Here is a 21166-nt window from a genome sequence, read left to right on the forward strand (position 1 = left end):
TATCTCATGACCTAAAGTTTCTCTGTGAATAATTCTCTATACTAACACTGCAAGTTGCAGAAAGAAAAAAAAAGCCTGCCACAATAAGATGTCCAGCAGTTTTCATTGTATTACTCCCTACTTTTTTCCAAAACAAAATCTGAACCTGTTTGTTTGATCTGCAATGATATTTGCATTCAAATCAATCATTTTCTCATTTTCCTAGACATGTTATTGTCCAGCTAATGTTAAAATAGCTGTGTCAACTCCCTTTAATTGATAAAAGTTTCATGCCATACAGATATAGTTCTCTATGAAATGAATGGTTGTTAAAATACTTAAAAAAAAAAAAAGAAATCTTAAGTGATAAGGTACATAGTCTCCTGCCTGATGCATAAACACATATAATTGTATGGAATCATGGAATCGCTAGCAGGAATATGCTAGTAGAGGTGAGCTTAAATAACTATGCCTCCAGACCAAATTATTCAGTCATGCCAGTCAGTTTTCTTTCCACCAGTTAGGAAAAAGACATAGTAAAATACTTCCAAAAATCTTATCAGTACAGTTGCACAGATTTATGCTAACACACCAACAAGCTAGTCATGACTAGAGTTCTTAGAATTCACCATGGTAGAGAAGGTTTGCAAATTTTCCTATCATTGCTAACACCATTCACTGGCTGTCAGCAACATTTTCAGTACCGTGCCAAATATTTGCTCAAAACTGCATTAGATGATATAATGTTTAAAAAGTGTCGGCAGCTATCGGACTATATATACCTTGACTGTCCTACCATTTCAAACAAAAATACAGCTGAAAAAGATTGGAAAATACCCCCAGTAGAAGGGCTTCATTATGAAGTATTTTTCTGTTAAGATTTCAAAACAACATCAATGATTCCAAATTGCTATTTAAAGTAACAGCTCCAGGATACATGCCTAATGCTTCTCTAAAAGTAAACAAGATTGATTCTGTTCATGGTTATTCAAATACTTACAAATGATTTCAAAACAATGGTTTACTTTGTAATATATATCTATGGTTTCCCTATAGCCAGCTAAGGCACAATTAAACAAGAGTTTAATCTGGTTTTCCTTACTTGTAGCATGATCGTTCATTTCCCCCAGACCAGTATTAATTCCAGCATCTATGGAACTCATGATTTTATCAATCTACAAAAAAGAGAACAGTGAAAACAATTGATGATTGTTATTCTTAGTTTTTCATGCATGAAATTCTGGAATAATTACTTTCATTAAAAAAACAACAGTATAATCAAAACTGCAAAAGGCAAAAATCAAATAGTGAAAACTAAATTCTCCACTTTGATTTTTATTTTGCAACATATTTGTACACATCAAAAGCTAAACCTTGAAACTAATGTTTCCTTTCCTACTGTATAGCTCCTGTCATACCAACGATTATGGTCATCTCAGCCTTTGAAACTACTTCATGACATTTCTGTATATGGATACAAAGGAGAAAAATGCATGTATTAAAGTATATAACAGAATGGATTTTAATTATATAGGATAATTTTATTTGGTGATAGCTGTGAACACAAGAACACAATTTAAGCAGTAATATTAATGCATAAGGATATTTTTATTATTATCATATATATATATATATATATATATATTTGTGTTATAAAGTACTAAATCAATTGTTTCTTTAAGATTTCCAGAGAACTTCCTAGCTCCCTTTTTTTCTGTCTGCTCCAAGAACCCTGGATAGGTATGAAACATAGCTGTGCCCACATATACCACTTGTGAAACAGCTACATTCATGCCAAAGCTCATTTGCAAATTACATTGTACTTGCTATGTCAGAACTTTTATACCTACCATTTTTGCCATAAGAACAGCACACACACACATGCAAAAAGTGAATGAAAAGACTGGGTTGCTAAGGCAGACACAGGGAACCAAATTTTACAGAGCTTAATATTAGGACTACTTGGAAAGCTGACTCCTTTTTTAATACTATATATTTGTCACTGGTGACAGCAGAAAATCTAGACAATTTAGAATTCATACATACTTTTTTGATAAACTACATTTTTCTTACCCTTAAGAATAACCAAACCTTCTGAAAAGACAAACTGACTAGTTTCAGGATTTCGATATATCTAGGTTAATGGATCAAAACCTGATCCTAAGTATCTTTCCACTGAGAAAGTATCTCCTTTAAAACAAAAACTATCTTCATATGTCCTATCAAACCAGACATTTAAATGAGCTGGAAACCTTTTCCCAGAAAAGTAAACAATCACACAAACAAACTGTCTGCTTTTCTGAAATAAAATGGCACTCTGGAGATGGATATAGAGCCCCATGACAGTCATTTGAAAGAGAAATGCTTGCTTCTCTATAATAGCAGTAAAGATATAAACATTTTGCATTCTTAATTTACCTCAGTAAGATGGGAACTTTCATGTCTATGAAGAATTGCTTACATTCTTGGAATGTAGTATATTAGAAAGAAAAAAATAAATTAGAAGAAAGATGTATAAAACTTAATTTAAATCAAGCTCTAAGACTAAAATAAAGAATTTTGTATGAGCAAGCATGTGTACTATCAATTCAGCATGGAAATTTCTTTTTATAGTTCTGAATTCATTGTAGCTACAAGGGTATTCCCATTTCACACAAGAACCAAGGCACAAGGTATGTGCCAAGTATTAGGTACACAGGCTATACACCAGTTAGAGGATACATTAAATGTAGAGGGTTTGGGAATGCATAATCAACCTAAAATCTTAGACTCTCAATTTCTGCCATCATCTTTTGTCTCTTGGGGGGCATTGTTGTGATGGGAAATAATTAGCAGACATATAAATAATGGGCATAGCCACAATACTTTCACCAATTTTAATAGAGTCAGTGGTGAGAGGTTTAGTAGAAAATAATTTAAATGTCACAACAAACTATAGAGTTACCTCATTCACTATGGAAACAATAGATTTCATTAAACGTACAGCACTTTGAACAGAAATGCATTGCATTTTGTGCCAGCTGTCAAACTACCATGTATTAGACTATGATACACTCTCAGCATTAGAAATGGTTCACTTTTTATTTCATCTCTGAAATGGAAAAAATAACAGTGTTTTCACAATACAGTATATTTGCTTGTTCTTAAAAATGATCAAAACTTACTTCTTCCCATTCTGATGTGAAGGAAGGTGTTCTTTCAGAATTTCCTTTAGAGCACTGTTGATTTGGTGTGGGTTCACTCCAGTTGCTTCTTGCTTTTTTGTCACTTGGAGGATGGGTGATAAGATTAGAATCAGATTTTGAAACATTTTTGTACAAATGCATTTCAAGCAAAGTCTTTGGTAAAGATCGTATTCTCCCAAGTGTGCATGCTCGCTCAACAAATCCTCCAGTAGTAATAACCCACTGTTCACTTATCCTTGTTGATGTGCCAACCAGTGTATGGTTTTCCACTGGTTTAGTTTTAGTATGAAATATGGTTCTGTTTACAACCTGTGGCTTCTTTTTCTTAACAGGAGGATCAGGGTTGTTTTCTTTCTTTAGCTGTATCTGCTGCACCGTGCTCTTGCTCAAAATGTTTTTCTCCAGTGGACTACTGCACTGGTTTATTTTGCTGTACAGCTGGAGTGGGTTATCAGGTGGGTCACATGCAGGTGATGATCCATGAAGTAAACCTGCAAACTGCTCAGCGGGGTGTCCTTCAGGAAGCTCACTTTCAGTAGATGTCTCTCCATGGCAAAGACGCTCTGAAATGAGAGAGAGCAACTTGTAAAAAAAAAATGGGTGATAAAATACTGTAAACAACAAAAACCTTACTCTCTGCGAAATGGTTTTTGTATGCTGCTTGGTTCTTTTTTATGTACAGAAAGAAAAGATACTTATGACATGAATTGATTTATTATTCTCTTAAAAAACAATTCTCTCCTTGAACTTGACAAATTTATCCTGAGTGGTTGAAAAAAAAAAGCCCAAACCACTCAATGCTACACATAAATTCCAGGAAAAAGCAAATTTATAAAATAAAATAGGTTGTTGCTATTCTATTAATTTGATGGTGTCTCTTTTAATTTGGTACTGAGCTGAATTGTGTACAAATTATACAACTTTGTAAAATGAATTAGCTAGTTACTTTATAGGTATTAAAACACATGAAGAACCTGTATTGTCAGGAGTATTGTTAATAATATTTCTTTTTATAATCATCATAATAATAGTGAATTTACACTATTACGCCTTTTAACTTACAGTCTCTAAAGAATAGATCTGAGCCTTGTTTTTATTTCAGGGAACTTGGAAGAATAGTTTCAGAGTTATAGTAACCTTTGTAAAATAATGGGAAATAAAGTCTTTTCTTAAGAACTGAAACAAGTTTTATAGGCAATTTAGCATTAAAAAAAAAAAAAAAAAAAAAAAAGGAACTGGAGAAAAATTACTTCTTGACACAATTCATAGTGGATTATTAAAAAAATGTATAGCTCTTTTTTTATGCCTGTTTCTGTAAGGATCAGAAAAAAAAAAAAAAAGACCCTTTTTCTATCTGTACCTTTTTCTAACTTCTAACTTATCATTTAAAGTCGTCCTATTGATCACATCACTCCATCCACACGGCATTTAAGTCATTTAAGTTAGCGTATTCTATTTAGAATGACTGTGACCGCACAAACAGTTGCATCTCAATAACTACTTCATGAAAGATAAATATATATATCTCATTCCTGCTAGAAGTCTATGTACATATGTAAATTCTTAACTGTAGGACTGTATGCACAAGAGCCACCAGAAGGAATCATAGTATACGTCATAATTTGCAAAGAAATTGAGAAGTTTCTTGCTATTTGCTAAAATATCTGTTGTAAAAAAACAAACAAAAAACAAACAAACAAACAAAAAAACACCAAAAACTCAAAATATCACTTCTAAAATAAGGCAGTATTTGATATACATATAATAGCAAAAACATTTTGGTGTGTACTTCAAATCCCCATCAGTTCTTCTACTAGTCAGCAGCTTGAAAATTTAAAATTAAATGTTTCTAGCATTTGTTAACCTATCATTATAAAATTCTAATCAATATTAGGAGTGCAACCTAAGAAAATCTACTTTTTTTTTTTCCCCCCTATGAGAAAGGGAGAGAGAGAGACTAAAATACATACTTCAGACATTTTGCAACTAAAAAGATAATGACTGTTATATTGAAAGGTTGAATAGGGAACATGATAGAGTTTAAGGAATTAATAGCTCCACAAATGTTGGTGTGGGGGCAAAAAGCATGAGAATGAGAGGACATGGAATATTCTTACTTTCTTTGATTTCTGAAAGTAGCTGAATTAATTGTAAGTCTGACATTTTGAAGGTGAACTTAGCAAGAAAAATAAATTATGTAAATAATGATTGACCTCGGTGTTCTTCACTTCCATAAAATTTTCAGTAGCTGGGATTCAGCTCTGGATTAAGACATTTCTTTTTAGGTATCTGTAATGGTAACAAGTATGTCCTACCATAGTTAGAGATCAGTTTGATAAAGTGAATGGATGCTAGAGAGTGATGCCACACACTGTATGTTGTGGCTAGTCAGATGAATTACTCTCTGTACTCCATTATCTGTGTTGACTAGACTGCCAATGACTATAATGGGAGATGGCATCCAGTCTGCATTCAAATACCTAAATAATCACACACTGAATCTTATTCCACTGTTCCAGAAACAAGTTTTACAACTTTCTGTTGAATTCACTTAAAAGATAAATGTGTTTGTCAAGATAAAGAAAGAAGTAAGAGTAAATCAGGAAAAAGAAAAGATTATAGACACCTGGATTGCAAGGCTTTCACTAATACCTATGTGATTTTTGCTACACCTAAACTAGCAAATAAAAATGGCCAAGCAATATTCTTAGGATCTAAAGGAATTACTTGTCTCATATCCTACGTTCTCTCCTCCTTCTCAAGAAAGCTCGCACATCCAGTTACTGGGTCTCTGGCCTCAGCTAAAACTTGAGCAATGTCTGGGCACTCTCTTAGTTCGGTACTGCTTGGTATCCATTGGTCATTGGGTAAACCCTTCCAAAATCCACATAACAGTTTAACAGTACAGACTCCAAGCACCATCTCATACCATGATTTTGTTCATATTACTACTATAGACAAAAGCTATTGTTTCTGAGAACTTCCATTCTTCTGTGGTCATTAACTTTACATAGTCACAATTAAAAAGCGTATCTCACTCCTATTTAGCAGTGATGCTGTGACACCATATCAAAATGTTATTTTCAGTTATTTTGTTAGTTGAAGTGGCAGAATTTTGCAATGGATGGAAAGATTCTAAGTATATCACATGCATCTTTTCAACTTGATCTGTTAGTACAGTTATTATATTGTATACATAAGCATATGTATTCTATCCTACCTGTAATTTTCACCTTTTAAACAAGACATAAAGATGTAAACACAAACACTTTAAGGAAGATAGGGAAGATGAAAACAAAGGTTGCCTGTACAACATGTAGTTTTTTGTGTTAACATTGTATTTCACTTTTTATATGATCACCTACTATTGTTCCAAAAAAAAAAAACCAACAACCCTGCCTGTTTCATTTACTGTTCAGAATTAAGTTTGCTTAGTGAAGAACCTTTTCAACATATTATATTCTCCTTGTTCAGAAAGAGTAGTACTATTACCTAGATACCATAGTACAGAAATCCTTCTTTAAATGCCAAGTAAGTCAACACCTCCTGAGACTTTTGTATGATGCCCATTATCTCAGTGGTTCACACATTATCTTTACAAGGTGAGTCTATAATGTGATAACATCCTAATATGATAAATGTGAGATAAGGCATAGGGAGTCCACAAATTTGGGGCATCCAGTTTGATATTCCTTGAGATTTGCTTTGTTCAGAGTATTTAATATATAACACAGAATATTTTCAAAGCACAGTTGTTATTGGCTTAGTAGTTCTGTTAGTCAAAGCCCTAAAGTCTCAACTTCAGCATTCAAAAAATAAGGAACACTGTTGGTCTGTCTTGATGAGTAAAACAAAAGCTTTGTCAGAGATAGAATTTTCTCTGTGCAGTATTCAGCTGCCTCAGCCATCATTTATTTTCTTCGATACCTTTTGATTTAACTAAGAATTTTGTTAATTATATTACAAAGGAAGCAAAGATGTCACAGGTATGCCTGCTTCACCCTGATTTTGAGCAATGTAGACCAAATCTATATTGGGCAATAAAAAAGACTGGGGTTGTCAAGAAAATATAGTATGCAGTTATGATAAAGGTTAAGAAGCATGCTGCATGCATGCAGCACCACAGTCCTAGAACAGATTATCCAGACAGGTGGTGTCTCCATCTGTGGAGGTTTACAAGATTAGGCTAGGAAAGATTATGTCTGATCTGATGATCAAAACAGGGCGCTGGACTAGAGGACCTCAGAGGTCCCTTCCAACCAATACTTCCATGACCAATAATAATTCTAGATATTCTGACTTTTAAATTTGTAACTGTTAAGCCTTTTTTTTTTTTTTAAATACAGTTAATATTATTATTTTAGTTTCCTACCACAGCTAATGATTATTACGAGTAAGAATACAGAGCTGAACTATACCACTGTTCTAAGCAGTATAGTAGTCATTGTAATGTTCTAAATAAATCATAGGAGGAAAAAAAAAAACCTGCAATAGATAATTGTAAAATAATTTGTTACATTATTATTATTTTTTTCTACAAGGAAATATTTATTGTCTTAATACCTGAAAGAGAAGATATGAAAAATCCTCTTCATGCTGCTATATCTAAAACTGCAGCTACATGTCTTCATTGCCTGTGTGAATGTCCTACCAAGATCTCAGTCTTGAGAACTTAAAGTACGAAAAACACAAAAAAGGATAACATAATGCTTTTTCTATAACTTTGCTACAATAAGCAACTGTACTTAAATAAAATAAAATCTTTACTTAGCTTTTAATAATTACCAATTCCTACTACTTACTGGTGTCTTTTTACTGCTAAATAAATGCCATAAATCTTAAGATACCAAACTGATACCAAAACCAGTATTTCTTCTGACTTATTAGTCATAAAATGTGATGTTTTGTGTATTGTTTCCTTTCTTTTTTTTTCAAACATATTAAAATTATTTTTTTTCTTTTGAACTATGCATTGAAAAGATCCTTTCAGCAAGTTGTCTATACTGATGATCCATGTCCTGTGTGGTTAGAATTAATCTTAAATCTGCTGATACATCTCAGAAATCAGGACTGTCCATTCCTAAGATGTTCTATCCCCTAATTTATCATACGTTTTTGAACCTTTTCATTAGATTATTTTTTTTAAACTAACTCAGCTGGCACTAAGAATATTGTACAGCATTATATTACTGAGTTCGCTGAGTATAGATGTATGTGAGTTATGATAATAGTTTTGTTTTCTCATAGTCTCGAATGAATCATCTGAGAATGGACTTTAAGAAAGAGCACGGGGATACCATGGAGAAAGAATAGATGTAGAAGATAAAGCTCTTGGATCAAATCCTGATCGAGAGAAGTTTTCTATTATAAAATCTTTTATTTCTTTTTGTATGGATGTTTATTTTTGTAAGATCTTGCTTCCTCATCAGATGCTGCTTGTCTTCCCTCCTTATCTTTTTACTTGTAAATATTATCCTAAATACCAATATATAAATAGATCCCTAGTGTCATTACAAGTGCACCCACAGCTTTCCCATTTGTTATGAAAAACACTGTGATACTGCCGTATCTGTGTTGCATGGAATACATTTACATTTGGAACAACAAATAATTCAGTTCTGTCATAATCTCAAAGCCACAGATAAGTATTGCTATTATCACCGGTTTATATACAACCAAACTGGCATTTAGGCAGCAGATTGCAATTCAATCAGCTATTTATTTACACACTGGTGCACCCCAGCACAGTTGTTTGTGGTACATACATAGATCTCTGTGGAATACCATTTCTCACTTTATTTTTTAGAAATGTTGCATTCATGTAAATTTAGAAATCAGCTTATTCATATTTGTATCTCAAGAGATTCCATGTTTAAAATGGAAATACATTCAGCAGAATAATAGTTATTAATAATAGTAATGAAAAGAGCTGTAATAGATAAATTATAACGACAGAGTTACATCTTTAACAGGCACTGCTGTTGCCATGGCACGAGTTTCTAATGTAAAATAAAAATCCATTAGAAATTTGTTCTATAGCTATGGTAACAACTGTATTGTGACACCTGCACTACTAATATATTCCTATTCTATTTTCATTTAATCCAGAAAGATGTTTTTAGCAGCATACACTGCAGATGTGTAATATCAGTCTAAAAATTTACTCTCAACTCTCTTTTCCACAGAGTTGATTGATAAAACTAACAGTCACACCTGAATAATACTTGGAGAGTACCCTCTCATCAATTCCTACTACTTAGGTAAGCTGGAACCGTTTGAAACAGAAGGATGGTAAGCAAAGTCATCTTATTTTCATGGTAAAGATTGCTTTGGACACACTAGAATACCTTCACTAGTGATATTGGTTGTATTGTCAAAGTGATCATAATATTGGGTTGATCAACAAGAAAACGTGTAAGATAGAAGATTCAAAGTATCTAAAAACTGAAGTAGCAATATTCAGTACACCATTAGTTCACTCAGCTAACAACATGGTGCTCTGACCAAGATCCAGATCTTTGATGTCAGTATGTTGTCTGCAGATATCTTTGATGACAAAGTGCATTATTTTCTCACTGTAGGAAATGTTGTAGCAAGGTACCATGGACCTATGTGGGAGATATAACAACATGATTACTAAACAACTAAACAACTAATGATGAATGTTGGCTTCTACTATCAACAGAAACAGCACAGAAAAGGAGCAACAGTGTCCAGCCAGACTGCTGCTTCTCCTTCTGCTTCCTTCTGAATGTAATGATACCACCAGGAGGTGGTTTGCAAGGTTGGTGTCAGTGGTTTGCAGGCTCTGTGCCCAGGTTCCAATACTATCAGCCTTTCAAAGCCATGTAGTTGTTTAGAAATCATACACACACAAAATTGGTGTGGATTACGTGTTTGCTCGTAGTAACTTCATAACTGCCAAATCAATCATTTAATGTACTCGTCTTGACTGTGTATAGAAGGATTCTATGGCTTATTGCTACCTACATTCTTGATAGTTGTAGCTGTCCATGTTTTACTAATTTATTTCACAGTGACCTATCAGAAACTAAAGGGGATAAGAAAGATTTTGGGAGAAAGACAGTTCCATAAGGAGTTTTCTGAACACTGCTTTCCAGCCTCTAAGACAAAAAAAGCTTTCAGTAAAGAAAGATATTAGTTGTTAATTACTGCTAATTCTAAGCACATTATAATATCCAAATAAAGTTCTTTCAAAATTATCAGAAACAGGAGTATAATCTGGTGCAAATAGAGTTAATTTTTACTTTTGTAGAGACATATTCACTCTGTTGTACATTTTCAGGACTTATTTTTGATACTCATACGTACTCATTCTGTATTTGAGGGAGAACAGAAACGTAATTTTTACATAAATCACACAGGGTTAAACTTTAACTGCAAAATTCAGCCTAGACAAAAAATGCAGAGCTACAACTGCCACCTCCATAATGCTGTTTCCATGAGAATTTCTTTCTGTGTGACTATATAAGGCATGGTTCCTAGACGTTTTAATGACAGACAGCTGTTCATGAACCATCACATTTTACAGCACAAGAATCTGTCTTATACCTGCTCCTTAAAATAAGAATTATACAGGAAACTAACATCTGTTAACAGGTTTATGGATTAAAAATTTCATGCACATGAACTAGTGTTCAACATCCCCAAGGTAATACAGTGGACTATTTCAATACCCAAGTTCAAGCTAAAATTCTATTAGAATATCTCAACTCTGCCATACAGGGAAAAACAAAACAAAACAAAAACTATATATATATATATATATATAAAAATAAAAAATACATCAGTAATTCTTTGTAATACTCCAGGAATCTTTCATAAGGAATTCTGCAAAATGAACGGAAATTGATGCAAAATGTAATTTTGCAGAAAGCTCACATATAATTGCATTGAGAAATTCTGTGGTAATCTTTTCTTCTTGCAGGAGAAAGCTAGCAGCTGAGTGGGATGTGGCAGTGCTCATAAAGTACATGTTAATCTGACAATGTAGTACAGCAGTAGAAGAGGAAAATTTGAGACACTTAATAACCAAAATCTGTGCATAACCAATATGAGCATGATAGATGAGCTCCTGAAACCAAATCCATTTCTTGAAGACTCTAATGAAATCTAGTTAATCATTCCACTCCTGATATTTCACACATCATGTACAAATAAGGAATGAATGGCAAAGTAAATCCTCCACCAACTAGAAACAAAACTTAGTAATTGTCAAGGCAAAAAAAAATTGAAAAAAAAAAAAAAAGGATTTTAAAATGCTATTTCTAAAAGGAGATTTTGCTTAACAATTTCAACACTTCTACTTAGAAGGAAGGATTTCCCTAAGTAACTTTACAAATTCCCCAAACATAAGACAAAAATTAGAAAGAATAGAAAATGTATGTTCTGGCATTTGCACTGATGATACACTCCTGTTACTCCTAACCTTGCTAAAGGATCTATTTCTGATTTGAGCAGTATTTTTAAGATACTTCGCATGGGATATGAGACAGTTTGCTTCTCCTCTCCTCTGCTGTCCTCTTCTCTCCCATACAACAATTATTATTATTATTATTTGTTAAGTAGTATAAACAAAGCTGTAATGACAGAAAGTGTCTACGTTTTAAAAATGCTTAGAAAATAGACTGTACAGTTATCACACAGTTCTAGATGTGCATATATGCATAGTCATAGAAGATTAAATCCAAAACTGGAGTTTTTCAATTCTTGGTGGAATATAAATTTTCTTAAGAAGTATTTACAAAATATAAATGATCTTAAAAACAACAACAACAACAACAAACAAATAACCTTGACTTGGTGCTGGGCAACCTGCTCTAGATGGTCTTGCTTGAGGGAAGGTTGGACCAGATGGCCTTCAGAGGGCTCTTCCGACCTAAACCATTCTGTGATTCTGTGAACCTAAACAATTATGTGCAAAGTAATTTAGCTACGAATATTCATTTTCTAGACACTGTGAATCTCTAAAATATGTTTACGTTTCACAAGTAACTACTCAGCTCACGACATTTTGGAAATATACGTGCACTTGGAACATGGAATTAACCTGCTATGAATAGACTATCACTGTTAGGAGAGTCAATGTGTAATTTTATTAAGGTACTGGAATGCAGAAAAGCACTCGATCAATTTCAGATTTAGTTATAGGATAAGCAAGCATTAGACAGTAGTTCAAACACAGAAGGGCAATGAATAAACCTGAAAGACAATAGCTTTCAGGCTCCATCACAAATGTCACTTTAGTAAGCTTTCTTACCAGCACAGAACAAAAAGCACCTAAGGAGCTAAAACTGCCAGTTGAAAATAGGAAAGAGAAATTACTAATCTGCAGCTGTTTTAGGCAAAGTTTCCAAACCAGTCTCTTTCAGACTATTTGCATGAGTATTTGGCTTAACTGTATATTACCAAAACATAAAGAAGTTCTCTCTCTGTCTTAAAATAGCAGATACAGGTAAGAAAAAAATATTCAAATACTTTTTTTCTCCTTGGTATACTTACATTAATAACGAATATGATTATTAAAGACTGCATGAATCTAGTTCAAACTAGTTGCTGGTCATAAGCTCCCACAGAGACATTTTTTTGGTATTTCCAAATATAGGTCAGTTCTCTTGGTTAGAAACAGAGGGACTGCTATCCATGTTTCTGATCTACAGAGCTGGATGCAGAGGGGCACAATTTAATCCAATTAAACCCCCACTTACATAACTGATTGAAAAGACATGCAACGCAAGTCTTTTCTCTAGAAATCTGAATGACTGATCTTTCAGGAGCATGTGAAAGTTAGAGCACAGAACATTAGGGAATATCTGTGGCAACAGAAAACATTGCCACTCACTCTTCAGTCAAAAGGTATAATTCCAACAGCGCCCTTGCCAGAGAAATTAGTAAGAATTGTCCCTAATCTTAAGGCAAATCAACTGCGTCAAATTAGGTAGTTAACTAGTTCTTATCTATGGTGCTGGAAGAAATAAATGCTACAATATAGGCTATAAGTTCACCAGATCCCTAAACCAGAAATATCTCAAGAAAGACAGGCCAAGAATGTTACTATTTCTTCATTCTGCTCTGATTTACTAATACGTCACTCAGTATGAGGAAGACTAATTAACAGACATAAATAATTACAGTCACCTGTGACCTGAGGGCTCAGTCAATCCAGATCTGATTGTTCCTTTCATACTGTGTATTTCTGCTCTTTAAGCAAATGTGTCTACATTTCACCTGAGAAACACTTTTAGTAGAGCTCCATCATTAATGTGCCATTTCTGGTGTTCAAGGAACTTTCATTGACCTAGTTTGCCATCACCATAGTACCGAAGCACTAGCAACAACTAGTTTACATGTAGGAAACAGCAAAGAATATTATGCTCCTCCTGTACTTGGTAAAGTTTCTGCCAGCAGCTTGATGAAGAGGAAATCAGATCTCTATGATCATGTTTTGTAAATAGTTAGATGGGCAGAACAAACAGGGGGAAGTCCCTTGCAAATGTCAAGTGATCTGATTTTTGAACATATACCTCTTGCAGACAGAGCTGTGAATTCTATCTTGGTTCACCAATCTCATAGCTAGTTTTCATTTTCAAATGGAAACAACAACTGAAACTGAGAAAGACCTTTAGAATAGTTTTTGCTTCTTGCTGTAACAGATTCTCAAGAGAGGACTCTGACAAAAGACAGTGAATTGCAACTAGGAAAGCTCCCAAACTGCACAGAATAATCCATATTTATAAACACCAATACTCAACAGTCTTAAAGTGATAGCATTTTAAAGGACAGATGCATTTCTAAGATAGAACAGATAGAGAAAATGCAAAAAGATAGTACAGGTTTCCTAAAAGCTTTGTACAGTCATATTTGCTATTCAGACAGGCTTCTGTGAACTCAACGTTTTTATAAATGCAGAGAAAGAATTATAGGATCTCAATCATTTATTTTATTCATCTTTAGAAAAATCTTTTAAAAATCTTTGTAGAATGAAACAACAGTTAGAACAGTCACTTGAAACAACTTGATAAGATCACCTGACTCCTTCAAAGGTGAGGGAAGCTGAGAGCGTAATGACAGAGATGAATTTTTATTTTTATTTTTTTCATTGGATAGGATTTAATTAATCCATTGGACCTTCTTGGACCTACAATTTTGCTCATAAACCAGTGGACCATTTGGACCTTTCTTCAGTGGGATGTCCAAAGGTGATAACTGAAAAATTTGTACTGAAAACAAAAGACAATGAAATTCTGTTCATGGCAATCCACTCACTTTTCTACTGGCCACAATATAGTCTTGTGTATATTGAATATTTCCTGTGAAGGTATCTGAGCCACTATTTGCCCTTTAGGTGTAACAGTTCCCATCTATTCAGGTTCTAGTCACTGTGGTCAGTCAGCAAGTAGATGGTTCCCATTTGTGGTATGGTTCCTAACTGTAAGGTTTGTGTGATTACAGTGAAAGAACATGCTATATTGCTCTCAGCATTTCTCACTGAAAATTATAAAGGCTGCTCTTCCATTTCACATGAAAACAAACTTTCAAACCTTGGTATTTTTTATTGCAGAAGTACTTCCCAGATTTCAAACACTTCTTTGGGATTGGATGGTAGAATCAAAAGTAAAAGTGTTCACATTTATTGTTGGAGCTTTTAGAGTACCTAAGAAACTCTCAGCAGATACATATTATATTTTTGGGTGAGAGTGGCTTGCTTCAAATTGTCCTTTCTGGAACACTTGTTTTCAGTCCCTACCAAAAGGTACTGGACTCAGCTTTCTGAGCACACTCCTTTCCCCCAACCCCTCCTTATCCACTGTTACCCCAAAACAAAAGGAAAATTATGAAAACTGACAGAGTGGCTAATTTCTTCATCAGTCAGACATACAAACACAGCAGGAAACAACAGACCTACTATTTTCTCACATGCATTCTTCTGTAACTTAGCTGATAATTTGTCTCTTACTTGCACAGATTAATGCATTTGCACCACACTTAAGCTTCAGCACATCTTCCTGCAGAGTATTTCCAAAACGTAGCCTCTATCTATCACCTAAAAGTTGCTGCCCAAACCACTGTCTTGTATCTATTAAACTTGAGGTTCTTTGATTTTGACGCATTCAAGAACTCTTCTACAAAAGTCACCTTCTTGGTACTTTGCAATGAGTATGCTCTGTATCTGTCTTCAGTTCTCACTGTTAGTTTTAAGGCAATTTGTGGCATGCACATTTTTATTAATATAAACCTTTAAAAGTCATCAAATAATTAATTCCTGTCTTCCATGTGCTGACCCATTATTACTGTTTTGCAATTTTTATTTCTGCTAAGAAATCATGTAGCAGAATTGGATTGCTACAATACCTCATGAGTCAAATGGATTGTAAAACAATGGTAAAACTTCATATTTCAATTAAATTGAGAGCTGTAGAAGAATTAACTTTAGTTAACTATGTTGTTGAAAAAGACAATTCCTTGCTTGCCTCAAATCCGCTGTTGTTCCTATGAAGCTCTGTGGAGATTCAGGATCAACTCTGAAATAACAGTGAATCTTGCAGTGATTTCTTTGATGCAGACTTGAAGTACTGCTCCAACAAATTATCTAACCTACCCAACACACTCAGGAGAACTGAGTATGCAGAAGTAGTTCATTAAATCAATCATAATTAACAAATAATCACAGAAACAATATTACAATTGTTTTAATTAGCATATTTCTCACTTGAAATAAATTGGAAATCAAATGATCACAGTCTCCTGAGTAATTTACATTAATCATTTTTCCCTCTCTTAAAAAAAAAACAAAAAACAAAAAAACACTATCACAAGGAGCTCAATTTATCACACAGCACACTAGCAGATATCAGTACAGGACTAAATCTTACAGATTTTTTTTTTTTTCCAGAAAAAAAGCTTTTAATGTTAGATAATCAGAACTGATAATGAAAACATTCTAATTGTGTTTCTGATTAAATGTGGGCAAACACCTTGTTGGTCTCCTTTTGTATCTAACGGGAAAGAAAAAAAAAATGAATGTAAGAATAAAAGGAAAAGAAGGGAAGCATTCTGAAGACCAAATGTTCTAAACCCTGAAAAAATTATTAGAATTTTATTTTAAATTGGTCCTAAAAAGGACTTTTTAAACGTGCAAAGTGTTTTTATGATGTTTTTAATAGCTTTCAAAAGTCCCATGAAAATATGAAGATGAAATGAAAAGTGTTTAGCTGGTACTTGCACCTTGAGAGAATACTATTGTTATGTAAACACATAATAGGAAGGAAAACTATTAAAAAAGTAGAAATGTTCACTCCTGGATTAGGTTACTTTGAACATTATGGCATTATTAACACTTCAGCTTATGTTCTTTAATTATTCTGTCTGTACCGACCTAAATGAAAGAAGGCTGTTGGGGGTGTTGGAAAGAAGTGACATGCATTAGAAATTTCAAGGGAGAATGCCAGTTCTTAAATGAACAAGGAGTGCACTACCAGTTGTGATATTTGCTTTCTTCTTTCTAGCCTAGTTAACAGGCAACTGTGTTTTTCTAGTCTTTAGACAGAAAAAACATGCATTAAGCTATTAAAACCTTCTACTCAGATAATAAAGAATGAACTAAATTTTAAAGTAATTGGAATAGCTACAGTACTGTTAAGCAAAGAGTGGATTTGCTGAGACATAATAGGCATATACACTTTTTTTTTTGAGCTTCCTTTCTTCCAACCGTCTGTTGATATGTGTAACAACACCTTGATCAATAACAATCTAAAAATATAAGGGGAAATATGCTGTGTGTTTCCAACTGATTAGGGAAGTTTAAAAATGACTTTTATATGAAATTTGATTTAGATTCACTTAATTTCACACTCTGACCACCAACATAATAACTAAAAGTCTGTAATTTGTAAGTGGCTTAAGAATACCTGTAATCAATCTTTCACTGTTTCACAGAAGCCCAAGACATGCAGTACTATCAGTAGAGAAGTACATAAGTCTGAGTAAAAGTTACTGTGTGTTTCCTAAAGTCGGCGTCTTTCGTCTGCTTCAGTTAAACCATACTTTATTCTAAAGCCAACATTGTGATATATTTACTACATGAAAGATAAAGACTCAGCATACACTGATGAGTTCCAAGGTACTTTTTGCCAGATTTGGAAGCCAGATCACTGATATAGACCATTAAGAAGAGAACACAATCACACTTGTAAAACTGCTTTGCAATTCTCAAGTAGAGTGGGCAGAGCAATAATATTATTTCTCTGCATGTCTAAACCTCTAAGAATTCATGATGAAATGCAAGAACTGTAAACTGACTCAGATTGAACACAAATATTTCATCATAACTTCACTCTGGATGTGGAAGTATCACCATATATCAAGATGTGAAAATGCTAAAGCTAGGCATCGGACAAAGGTTCTCAGATTGTTAAAGTGGACCTGTGTTTAAGGCAGTGCTAGTCTGTTTTCTTCTAAAGCTTATATCAATGATAAAATGTTTCAAAAAAGAATATCCACACAGCTGTTGGCTACTCAAATTCATAAACTTAAGCTCAGGAAGTCCCATTTGTATCTGTCCTGAGTATAATAGCACATAATTAGGAGATTTGTCTCCCTGAACAGTATGAACATACAATAGAAGACCCAAAAGAGGAAAAAAAGATGATCTCAGTTCTTAGGTACTAACTATGAAAATCAGTTTTCATCTTTAATTATGTAATAATTTCTCACAATTTAATGTTTATTAAAATATTTGTAAAAGGCAAAGCCCCTCTGATTTAATTTAATCTTTATTTTACACTTCATGCTAAATGTAATGCATAAAATGGGAAGGGAAGGGAAGGGAAGGGAAGGGAAGGGAAGGGAAGGGAAGGGAAGGGAAGGGAAGGGAAGGGAAGGGAAGGGAAGGGAAGGGAAGGGAAGGGAAGGGAAGGGAAGGGAAGGGAAGGGAAGGGAAGGGAAGGGAAGGGAAGGGAAGGGAAGGGAAGGGAAGGGAAGGGAAGGGAAGGGAAGGGAAGGGAAGGGAAGGGAAGGGAAGGGAAGGGAACATTTTCATGATTTCAAATATATAAAAAGTAAAAATATTCAAGAATAATGAATTAGAAAAAGAAAGTGGGAAAATAGAAGCAGAAGCTAACAGGGGGTATTGGAAGAGTATGGATTCCAATTCCAGGGAACTATTTCATGTTACCAAAACTGTACTTCCCTGTAAGAACTTTCAGTCTTCTTGCTACGTCTGTATCTCCTGCCAAGCAGCTCACTTGATCAAGAAATCAAAGTTAGATGCCTCTCTTTTCATTTCTGCCATGTTCCTCTCCCATATTATCACAGTAATTGCAAAGTTAAATTACTGCCTGAGTATAAGCTTAGGTTTTCAAACACTTTTTCTGTGGACAGCTCTCAGTTTGATGTCCCTCTATTGCATAAAATTATTAGTTTTACTGTGCACCTTATCTAAGGTCAATCATGTTTAAATATGACTTTTCTTAGGCAAATAACTATGGAATTAATTTTGGTATTATATTTGATTTTGCCAGGTTGTAAAGACAATTTATTGTTATGCCAAGATAAACTTCCAACGGCCATGAGCCAAAATTTATCTAGACAGCTTCTCAATCCTTATAGACTTTCATGTGCAATCTTACATATGACCTGTGTTTTTACTCCCAAACAAAGATTACTATATTTATAGCCCTCAGCTCAAAATCCTCCATCCCAAGTGATTTCTTCTCCTTTAGTTGTTGTAAGTCTCCAGAACCATATGAGAACACACAAACAAACAAACATCATTCAAAACCAAAATAAAAGGAGGAAAGCTCAAATAGTAAAAAGCTGGAAGCCAAGCTTCAGGCATGGCTGGTAGTGGATACCAAGATCACAGCTGATCTCTGGAGCAGCACAAGAAAAAATCAACACTTCAAGACCTTGAAGAAATACCTTCAAGAATTCCAATAATATCTGCAAAAAGGAGGGCAAATGAGGACAAGCTCAACCAAGTAACAGTTTCTAAAGACAGAAGAGGTCAAAATGAAGGAACAGAACACCACAGTCTGTTTTTGACCTCTTTCATGAACACATTCCTTTCTTGTAAGAAGGTGTCCTATGCTGAAAAAATCCCAAACACACATCCCCAGTAATACATAGACTTATTTTTAGAATCACAGATGATACAAGGAGGAAGATATTCATGTGTACATATACAGATTCTACTTTTCCTTATGCTAACTTTACAGAGAGACTTCAGCCTTAAACGGTAAATTTTCATCCTGTATCCTTATGTGACTACAAAACCATTCATGGAGGTTGTATCAAAGAAGAAGATGGGGGTGGAGGGAAGAGTGGAAAATAGTTAATCAGGTAAAGGAGTTATTAGGTTGTATCACTCTGAAGAGTATTACAAAATCTAAGGATGCTTTTTACCCTTTTCATAATGCCTTTCAGCCTTTTGACAAAACAGTTATTTGATGACCTAAGAATTTGCACACCATACCTGCTGCATTCTGCAGAAAATGGAAACACTGACAATGTGCAGGTCCACTGTTTCTGACATAGCACAAGGAACGTTTAGAAACATTAGACTTGAGATGGTTACTGTCCTGCTTCCTCCTCAACTTTGACACCTACTCTTAATATAAGCTGGTGAACTAGGCAGACCTCTTTCTTAATTTCAGGTATAAATACTATGATCGATTTGAAAGCATCGGCCCTCAGCACTAGTTGTTTCTATCATCCCTTGCACATTGTCTATGCAGCTAAACAATACAGGGACAGGGATATAGCTCTATAGCACTCACAAAAGTATCAACAGCAACTAGATCTTACGAGACACCAACCACCATCTTTTAGATACAGTTCATCTTCTCTCATATCCCACTCCAAATACATGTCCGGCAAAACAGGCACAACTCTCTACCATAGTTTCCAAGCAGTTACCCCCAGCTTGAAGCTTTCTGTCTTCTTATAAAAAAACACCCTTTCCACAATTTCAGTGGGAATTTTCCAACTCTGTTGGTAAGTTTCTCTCATAAATCTGTCATCATGCCAAATTTCCACTGCTCTAATAATTTTCACAATACCAACTGCTTTTGTCTGAGAATTGGGGATGCATAGGTGCTTTACTGGAAGACATCGTTGAAGATGTGACACAAACTAGCTGAATAATAATAATGATTACATTAAATTCACAAATATGAAGCCATGTGGTGATGGAAGAAAAATATAGTTCCACTGATTTTTTTTTTTTTCACAGTAGAATATTCAAAACCTACCAAATAAAGACCTGAGTAAAGGTTTAACGTGTTTAGGAAAAAAAAAAATGTTTTTTTTTTTTACATATTCCACTGGAAATTAATCAAATTGCTTAAAAGAGAGCAATTATTTATTAGAAATTTGCATACTGTCAAGAATTCCATAAATCAAGTGATAAAGATATAGGTCATTTATTTCTGAAGAAAACTTCTTTTTTGAAGTATGAGAAGAGAAAGTTGAACATAATTTAAGCTTCTAGTCTTGGTATCAAATGAAGGCTGAGTCATAAAATCACTTTGAAGACAGCTGTAATGATATAAAATGTGACTGTGTACCAGCTGTTCACTGAGAGTACTCTGTTAAGAGACTGCCCCTTCCCAAAATAAGTTGTGGTAACCAGTTGAATCAGCACTGATTTTAGTGAAAAATCTGAATTACCTGAAGTGGTAATTTTCCTTGCAGGAAGGGAAAATAAGATTTTATACAACCTCAGCCAGATACAAAAGAGAATGTATAGACCTTGCTTATGAAACAGTAAATGTTTTAGTTACCAACTTTAATGGCAAATTTGCTTCTTGTCTGAAAGACTTTCTAGATGATGGAAATAGCATAAGAGATTAAAAGTAATTTGACTGAAAATAGGAGTATGTATTGAAATTGTGTAAAATATCCTTCTCCTCTACATATTAATACAAGTGTACACTAGAAATAAATTCTGCAGATATAAATACTTCAACATTGTCTTGTTTAAT

At 34.1% G+C, this 21166-nt stretch overlaps 1 protein-coding gene across 6 annotated transcripts in view; it reads right to left on the bottom strand.

The window, feature by feature from the left end:
* Positions 1 to 21166, bottom strand: part of ANKS1B (ankyrin repeat and sterile alpha motif domain containing 1B) — a 433040-nt gene that overhangs the window by 219539 nt on the left and 192335 nt on the right. For all 6 annotated transcript variants that reach the window (XM_068668850.1, XM_068668849.1, XM_068668847.1 and 3 more), the window contains 2 exons: positions 3144 to 3727; positions 1082 to 1154 (listed from right to left, as the gene is read on the bottom strand). In XM_068668850.1, coding sequence (XP_068524951.1) covers positions 1082 to 1154; positions 3144 to 3727 — 657 coding nt within the window. The remainder of the gene's footprint in view (positions 1 to 1081; positions 1155 to 3143; positions 3728 to 21166) is intronic.

Source organism: Anas acuta, chromosome 1 (assembly GCF_963932015.1).
Source record: "Anas acuta chromosome 1, bAnaAcu1.1, whole genome shotgun sequence".
NCBI lineage: Eukaryota > Metazoa > Chordata > Aves > Anseriformes > Anatidae > Anas > Anas acuta.